The following is a 9,525-nucleotide window of genomic DNA, read 5'->3' as shown; positions in this document are numbered from 1 at the left end:
TATTAATAGTAGATTATTAATAGAATTACATTTTATTATTTACATAACATATAATAATTGTTAATTGTATAAATTCATTAATTGAATAAAAATAAAAAGGAAATATTAATGTAATTAATAACAATAATTCACGATAATAACACATTATTACTAGTTGTTGACATTGAAGATAATAACAATAATAATATAATTATATAAATATTATTATTATTAATAGTTGTGTTAATTGTGGATTATAAATTAATAACAAATTATTTACATAACATACAATATTAATACATTAAATGAATAAAATACAAAGAAAATATTCATGTTATTAATAATATTAATTGCATTAATAACCATTACTAGTTGTTGATGCTGAAGATAAAAAATAATATTATCTTCAATATCAATTAATAAATTATATAAACATGTTATCGTACATAAAATATATTTAACACATTTCTAAAAAGTTTGTAAATTAATGTAATTCATAAAAACAATTAGTCTTGTTGATGATGGTAATAGGAGGCTAATAATGTCTTATAAAAATACAATTATCGTATTTGTTTTAATTGTCATTTTCACAGGATGAGGGTCTTAGTTTTGTTGTCATTCAGCCGTTGATCCTATATGAATATGAATTATTACAAATGCAAATAAATGCAAAAATCTCACTGGTTTTGTTTCACAAGCAGTGTCACACACATCATTGCCAATAGGTGGCAGTGTAAAGCAATAAATACATTTTATTAGTAGCCTACTGTACTGCAGGCTCAAAGACAGGCAGCCTGTACTAAATGCACAAAACAAAAAAACACACCTCACTGAGATATGAATATGTGAGATAAATAAGCCAAACTCGTTCAGTCAGACTGTAGGACATTAAAAACGCTTTTGACACTCTAATAACCTGCAGCAGTGAACTACCATATTGAGGCATTCGCTCCAGATAGTGTTTTGTTTGTTCTTTTGACAAATGGTGATCAGCAAAGTCACAGGATGAGCGAGCAAACAAAAGCGCTATTATACCAGAGGGAAACCCAGATTTATTTGGGTAAGAAATCACCCTTTCTCCCCAGAAGCACAAAGCAAGAGATATCAGACCTGCATAATATTCAAACACTACCAAGTGCACTTCACAGTCGGATTTATTCATTTAAAAAAAGCGTGAACAACAATGGAAGTAAAACAAAGAAAAACCTCCAGCACCATTAGAAATGCTTAATACTGCTTAAAATGCATAGATAACAATATAAAAGCAAAATAAACATGAATAAGGATGAAACTGCAATTTTCAAATGCAATAATACACACAGGAATACGTTCTTCAAAAACACAAGAAATCAAAAGGTGAAGGATATAAAACATAGAAGGAGAAGAGAGAAACATCACATCACGAATACCATATGCAATTTAACACTTTCTTGCAGACAAACTGCGAGCATAATCTGTTGCCTTGTATTTATCATAAAGGCTAAAGTGGGCATGGTTATGGTTTAGATGTGTGCTGGAGCTGGACCCCGTCCCGCCGCTTGTTGAGCGTTGACCTTCTGAGAGTGCCAGCGTGTCTCCTTGTACACAAACCAGGCGTTCCCAACCCATATGAGAAGATTCAAGTAACCAAACACCTGAAAATAAAGTTTGTAGTTAGTTATTTATAATACGCATACTGAAAAGCCTGGTTTCTCCCAAGGTTTTTTTTCTCCATTTTAACACCAATTTGCCACTTGTCTGCCACCTGATGGAGTTTGGGTTCCTTGCCGCTGTCACCTCTAGCTTGCTTAGTTGGGGACACTTGACTTGACATTTGATATTCAACAGTGCTTTGATCTGCCTGCATTGACACTATTCTTTTAAGAGCTGCTGTGCAGCCAAACAATGTACCAGTTATCAATGTAAAGCTGCTTTGACACAATCTACATTGTAAAAAGCGCTATATAAATAAAGGTGACTTGAAAAATCATGCTTAAATGCCTGCTGACCGTGAACAGTTAATCGCAATGAATCCCAATGAATAAAGTCCTGTGCTACATTAATATTCCGTCTCAATAAGGCATATGAAACATTAAATGCATTGCAAATGTTGTTTAATATTGTCTTAAAGATGGACCCTTTTCACAAGCTTTGATAATGCATTTCCACAGTTATTAAAATTTAATGTACATTTATAACACTATTCTTACCTTGGCATTAAATGACAGGAAACTAGTTAACACTGCTGACCGAGTGTTTCTAACAACAGCTGAAGGAGTGAAAGATAATTTGACATCTTTCTCTTTTGACCAATATAATACATTTTTTTCCCTCTTTTGGAAAGTCATAGAAATGCTATAGTTGATTTTTTTTCTTTTGCTACTGGGTGAAATAGGTATGGCAGCTTGTTTCCGCAAAATAAATAAAACAATTTAAAAGATAATTGTGACTTTTTTATCTCACAATTCTGACTTTTTTCTTTCAATTGCGAGTTTATATCTCACAATTCTGACTATATAAACTCATAATTCTGAGAAAAAAAGTCAGAATTGTGATATATAAACTCGCAATTGCAAGAAAAAAGTCTGAATTGTGAGAAAAGAGTCAGAATTGCGATAAATAAACTCACAATCGCAAGAAAAAGTCAGAATTGCAAAATAGAAAAAAATCAGAATTGCGATATATAAACTTGCAATTGCAAGAAAAAAGTCAAAATTGTGATATAAAATCGCAATTGCAAGAAAAAAGTCAGAATTGCAAGAAAAAAATCAGAATTACGAGAAAAAAAAAATCAGAATTGTGATATAAACTCGCAATTGCAAAAAAAAAAATCAGAATTGTGAGAAAAAAGTCAGAATTGCGATATATAAACTCGCAATTGCAAGAAAAAGTCAGAATTGCGAGAGAGAAATCAGAATTGCGAGAAAAAAGTCAGAATTGCGATACATAAACTCGCAATTTCAAGAAAAAAGTCAGAATTGCGAAAAAAAAAAAAAGAATTGCTAAATATATACTTGCAATTGCAAGAAAAGTCAAAATTGTGAGATAAAATCACAATTGCGAGACATAAAGTCAGAATTGTAAGATAAAAAGTCGCAATTACCTTTTTTTATTTTTTCAAATCAAAATTGACGATTCTTATTTTTTATGGAATATTGCAGCATTTATACTAAATGATTTATCCCAGCAAAACATTATTATTACTATTTTTTTTAAATTCATGTGCCTCGTAGTCTTGAATCAGAATAACTTCCCCTCCCACTTGCAGCGACATCTCTTCTCTTCTCTGATGATGAGGGCGGGGCAACCTGTCACTCACATGAGATCAGCCAATAGCAAACCACAACCATCCAATCAATTCCCCACGGACAAAATCAAGCCCCGCCCTACATTTGTTCTTGTTTGCGAAGCCGTTTCACTCAGATATATGTCACAATAGGGAAGAAAAGACTATTGTTCCAACTTCTGTTTCATGTCGACTATAATTCTAACCCATGAGAAATGTTTTGTAAAGTGGCCAGTGCTGCCAAGTCTGCGGTTTTCCCGTGGAGTTGGGCTACTTTTACACTGTTGCCGAGGGTTGTTTTTCATGTCCGCAGGTTGAAGCGACCCCAAATAACATGTGAATTTTACCAGGGGAACGCCACCAAAAATGTGAATTTTACCCCCCCAGAATGCGAGTGGGATTTTGTGTCTTACCACAGATATATTGAGCGATCTCATGCTGGCATACTCAGTAACTTCACATTTGACATCTCCGTCCGTACAGAGCGCCAGAGTCGAGTCAATGCCAGCCGTACTGGTGGCGTCCTTCACCGTCTGCAGGCCGCGCGCCCACGCCGACGAGCACACCAGCCACAGGAACGCAAACGCCGCTGTTAGTACAAAATCCTAGCAGACAAACACATAGAAATATTATACATACTGACAGAAACACATTGCATGTAAACTTCAAGCTCATCTGCCAGTTGCATACTCACAAACATAGGGCCGAAGTCTGAGTCTCGGTACACATGCATGTAGCCCAGATAGACCAGCAGAGCCACCATGGAATAGAGGAAGGCCAAGACGGCCACGGCCACAAAAAACTCCACCGAGGACGAGGAGTCTCCTACCAGATGGGTTTCAGCAACCGTGCGGTTGCAAAGAGTGGTGTTGTTCTCCACAAGCCGCTCCTGGTTTAACCTTCACAAATGAACGTATGTGAACACAGAGAAAATAGGAAGATATGAGGAAAGTATTGTTTATAGTCTTTATTAATATTTTAAACTAGGTCTTATTTTTATATTTCCAGTTTTTAATATTAGTTCTTGTAATTGTGTTATTGTCATTTTTATTAGTCTTTGGTTTTTTTAATATTACTATTTAGGTTTATTTGCTGATCCAACAACAGCAAACCACAACCATCCAATCAATTCCCCACGGACAAAATCAAGCCCCGCCCTACATTTGTTCTTGTTTGCGAAGCCGTTTCACTCAGATATACGGCACAATAGGGAAGAAAAGACTATCGTTTCAACTTCCGTTTCATGTCATTATAATTCTAACCCATTATTTGGGTTTATTTTATTTCAGATTTAATTTTTGTTTAGTTCTAATATTTGTGTTTTATTTTATAGAGTTTATATTAGTCGGTCCAAACCTGAATGAGTGTTTCATTGCCGAAGCTTAATTTAAATTTTATCTGAATTTTTAGTAGAGATGTACAGATATATCAGCCAATAAACGGTATCGGCTAATAAAAGCAGATTTTCACACTATCGGTTATCGTCTGATAGTTTAAAAACAGCCAACATTCAGGGCCGATATATCCTGTCAATCAAAAGAGGGCAGGAAAATGCACTGAATTTGTGCTTTGTGTAAAGAAAATGCTAAGAAACCAGTTTGATGATCAATATTAATAGTAATTATATGAATTAATAACATTCAGAAAGTTAAGAAATATTCATTTAATCTTCAGAATTTAGTTAATGTGTGTTAATATTAATTTGAGTATTTGTTTATGTGTATCGTTATCGGTTTTGGCACTCCGAATAATCAGGTATCGATGGAGAAATTTAGTATCGGTGCATCTCTAATTTTTAGTAATTGTGTTATGTTTATGTCATTTTTATTAGTTTTTTTATTATTATTACTATTTAGGTTTATTTTTAATTTCAGTTTTAGTTTAGTTTCAGGTAGATTTTCCATCTAATATTTATATTTTACTTCACCTTTATTTCAATTAACAAAAATGTTTTTAATAGTTTTAGTTAATAATAATAACCCTGGAAAGAGTTTATATTAGTCGGGTTAAATTTGTCATTTTTATTATTATTGTTATTTAAAATATTACTATTTAGGTTTATTTTTATTTCAGTTTTAGTTTGTTTAGTTTAATTTCAGTTAGTTGCCAAGACAACATCACTAATTTTCGTATAGTTTCGTATAGTTTACGTTTTTTATATAATATTTGTATTTTATTTTAGCTTATTTCAATGATCAAAAATGGTTCAATAGTTTTAGTTAAAAAATAATAACCCTGAAATGAGTTTCTATTAGTTGGGCCAATGTCGAAACTTCATTTGAATTTCAATTTTAGTAATTGTGTCATTTTTATTATATATATATATATATATATATTAGTGCTGTCAAATGGATTAATCGCGATTAATCAATTTGACAACACTAAATATATATATTAGAGATGCACCGATATATCGGCCGATAAAAGCACATTTTCAGATCATCGGCTATCGACCAGTCTGATGTTCAATATTAATAATAATTAAATGAACTACTAACATTCAAAAAGTTAAGAAATATTAATTTAATCTTCAGAATTTAGTTAATGTGTGTTAATATTAATTTGAGTAATGTGTTTGTTTATAGATAATACCAGTTACTCTGAAACAAGTTGATGAAATGGAGAGAATAAAGTTTTATTTGCATTTCTTTCAAAATATAATATTAAAAATATAATAATTATTAATTATAATGAAATGATCATTAATTTAAAAGAAGGTATAAAAGGCAGAACCCCCAAACTATCGGTATCGGCAGATATCACTCTGAATAATTGGCTATCGGTATCGGTGCACCTCTATATATAGTATATATATATAGGTTTATTGCCACTTCAGTTTTATTTTCAGTTTAGTTTCCGTTAGTTGCCAAGACAAAGATTATTTTAGCTTTATTTCAATTTACAAAAATGTTCTAATAGTTTTAGTTAATAATAATAACCGTGGAAAGAGTTTCTATTAGTCGGGCCAAACCTGAATGGGTAGGTGAAAGTGGCACTGAGTGTTTCATTCCCGCTTCCGTCACAGAAGATGGAAACCACATTTCTGCCAGTATATCCTCCACAGGTCCCAAACGCGAGCACAGCGGTGAGCTGGAGAAAGCGAGAGCATCATGAATGGAAACACCATCTTCAGTTTCCTACATGCACAAACCTGAAGATGTTACTATGAAATAAATTCTCTTCTCCGCCCATGTTCATGAATCATCTGACATCCTAATCTGATCTTGTGCTCAGTTTTAACCTTTGATACCCTCCGGGATTGTGTTTAACCCTTGCTAAGCTAAATGAAGACCTGCCAAAGTCCAGCTCATTTTCCAACACCAGATGTTTCTTTTCGCTGCATGATACATCCTGTTTGCCAGCTCATTCTCAAGAAGCATTTTAAACAAAACAGAGAAACTTTTCATCTGTCTCTCTTTCAGATTTATGCTTTATAGACAGCAACAGCTGAGTCAGTAACTCCATTTTCCCTGCCAATATCAAATTCATTTGAGGAAATAAAGAAGGGAGGAACTTCTTGTAAGAAGGTCGCTAAAGAAAACTAAAAACATGCTGAGTTGCTGGTGTAGGGAATGAGGGAATGTGCATTTTATAGGGAAAAATATATGCAGTGGAGTCCTAAGAGACCACTAATGAAAATGCTTCCATTTTGCATATATATGTGTTATACATTTTATAATTTCTTAGTATGCACTTGAGCATGCATAGACAAAACCTGATTATTCATACTATCCACTTCTTTTCTAGGTTTAAAGGGAAAAAATCCCAGATTTATATATATCTGGGATATATTTTATATATATATAAAATGCACCCCACATGGTTATTATTCACTAATAATTCGTGTGCAAAAGTTATATATAACATGTTTTTTTTTAATTTTTTTTTTTATTAAGTGCTAAACCTACAAGTACAAGTAAAGTAGTTGGGCTAAATGTTAAAGTTGGTTTATGTAGATGGATTAACTATAACTGTGGTTTGCATGGAAGAATGCATTCGTGTAAATGCGTTTTAAGGCCTTTGCCCTCCGTATGAAGTTAAAGCTTGAAAACGATTTTCTTACTTACCCACTCCACGACTTTAACAAAACCCAGAGGCTCTTTAACAGGGGTCAAATTTAATCTGAATCCCGTCTGCATCTTTTTCCACCGACCCAGATATCCTCCAGGAAGAAAAAGGAAGGGGTTTGGATCTTGCTGTCTCAAGTTTTCATAAAAAAAAGCTAGGTTTGACAGAGTGACGTGGTTCTGTGGTAAATGATGCTGCTCCTCCTCCGCGAGAGTAAATCCAGATGAAAAGAGAAACGGTCAGACTTTTTTTTTTTGTAGAGCGTTTTGATTTTGGCAGGGTATTTAGTAATAGATTTGACTAATATGTATCTGACGTGTGTATCCAATATACATCATCAAGAGGCGAAATATATAGTTTATTCTCTCGGTTTTTGATGCGCGTGTAAAACAATCCAGCGAACAATATTTCAGTCATATGATTCTCTGAGACGCTAGAGAAGGATTCTCGACATTCCTGTGCTCCGTTATAAACTCTCAAGTCTCTTAAAGGAACAGTTCACCCAAAAACTAAACTTGTAATTTGAATAACTTTCTTCAGGGTGCAAATTATGGCGGTGTATATGTGTTATGTATACTACCCGGCCAAAAACAACATCAACAAAAAAGTCTCTTTTTGGATTTAAATAGGCAAATGCTTAAGAGTCTATGATTGGATCTTTATTGCTGTGATTATTATATTTCTAGCATGTTATACTATATTTAGCAACAGTGCTTTTAACTCTACGGAGTGTGTAGCCTTTCATGTCTTAAACAATCATGTAGGAAGACTTATAATGGCCATGATATTCTTGCATTGGCAAGATCTTGACCGCTATACGCGAGCCGTCCGCCATATTGGAACGGTTAAAAAGTTACATTAAAAAAATTACTATAGTTTAAAAACCTGTAATATTAAGTTAAAACATATAAAAACACAGACCAACACATTATCACCTGTGAAAGATTATCTCATTTCTTCAGGGACTTTAGATCTCGGCGATTTCTACAACCACAGGCTGCGCAATGTTGTAGCATCTTGGAAAACTCATTGATTTTTACTGATGACAGCATCTGAAATGTTGACCGTTCCAAGATGGCGGACGCATCGACTTGGTCGAATGTGTAATCTACGTGTATAAGTGAAAAAAAAAAAAAAACATAATGGAGATAATTAATTTTGGAGTTTTATTAAGTGTTAACAATGAGATTATGTGGTTTTTATAATCAATTAGCACTGCTTTTGTCATTTTTTTTACAAGATGGACAAAATTTGTCACCAAAAAAAGTCATTACCAAAATTTCGGTTTTACCGAATGACAGTTCTGGTTATATCAAATGATATTTTCAAACAATGCTAACATCTAGCTAGCTAGCTAGCTAGCAAAAGGTCAAACATTTTATATTTAGTACAAGTTTTTTAAATTTGACAACATTTTCCATGTTTTATAGCGGTTGTACCGAATGACCTGATGTTTCGGGACATGTGTATGAACAAGTGAAAACATGAATTTTTCAAATAGTTAAAAGAGAGTTAGTTACTTTGCTTCACGACCATGTGGTCCTGAATGATGTCACATCCTGTCACATGATACTGACCACATGACTTGATCCAAAATGGTCCCTTTCTTCTCCAAATGACATCAATGAAATTCATTTTTCCGGACATTCTTTCTCTATACATAATTTTAATACCATTTTGCACTATGTTGACATATGATGTTATAAAATCATGCCAGAATAAAAAATATATACATTTATTACATTTTAAGATATTTTAATCACAAATGAAATGGCTGTATTGGTCTTTGGACGGTTAAACCGAATGACCTTTTGACGCTTCAAAATCTTTAAAATACCTTTATATGTAGCAAAATATAATAAAAACCTTTTTGGATTCAATAAAAGAGATCTATTTGTACTACCTTACATACTTTGGATGTCATATCTTTGTTTTTTATTATTATTATTAAGGCTTTTGGACAAAAAAAAAAAAAAAAGACCCGTCACGTCATATATATCTATGGCTGGAGCTCTTTCAGTTCGGTATCGGGATCATAACGAAACAAGTCCTAAATAAATATTGTTAAACACTCATATTTATATACATATGTATAGTTATTATACTTCTAATTTTTATAATACTTTAATATTTCTTTAAAAAATATATATATTTATTATAGATTATTTACATGAAAATAACAAAAGGATGTTATTATATAGAAAATAGGGCAC

At 32.9% G+C, this 9,525-nt stretch overlaps 1 protein-coding gene across 2 annotated transcripts in view; it reads right to left on the bottom strand.

Moving 5' to 3' along the window:
* Positions 1-1,115: 1,115 nt before the first annotated feature.
* sypl1 (synaptophysin-like 1) overlaps positions 1,116-9,525 on the bottom strand; it is a 454,480-nt gene continuing 446,070 nt past the window's right edge. Inside the window, exons 2-6 of one of the 2 annotated variants that reach the window (XM_051890737.1) lie at positions 7,312-9,120; positions 6,216-6,334; positions 3,939-4,143; positions 3,658-3,849; positions 1,116-1,613 (exon numbers count right to left, since the gene is read on the bottom strand). In XM_051890737.1, the coding sequence (XP_051746697.1) occupies positions 1,482-1,613; positions 3,658-3,849; positions 3,939-4,143; positions 6,216-6,334; positions 7,312-7,383 (720 nt within the window). In that variant the 5' untranslated portion in view covers positions 7,384-9,120 and the 3' untranslated portion in view covers positions 1,116-1,481. Of the gene's footprint in view, positions 1,614-3,657; positions 3,850-3,938; positions 4,144-6,215; positions 6,335-7,311; positions 9,498-9,525 lie in introns of those variants that run through there. The other variant, XM_051890736.1, reaches the window with a different exon arrangement.

The sequence above is a fragment of the Ctenopharyngodon idella genome, chromosome 4 (genome assembly GCF_019924925.1).
Source record: "Ctenopharyngodon idella isolate HZGC_01 chromosome 4, HZGC01, whole genome shotgun sequence".
NCBI classification, from domain to species: domain Eukaryota; kingdom Metazoa; phylum Chordata; class Actinopteri; order Cypriniformes; family Xenocyprididae; genus Ctenopharyngodon; species Ctenopharyngodon idella.
This window is presented reverse-complemented; position numbering and strand designations above follow the sequence as displayed.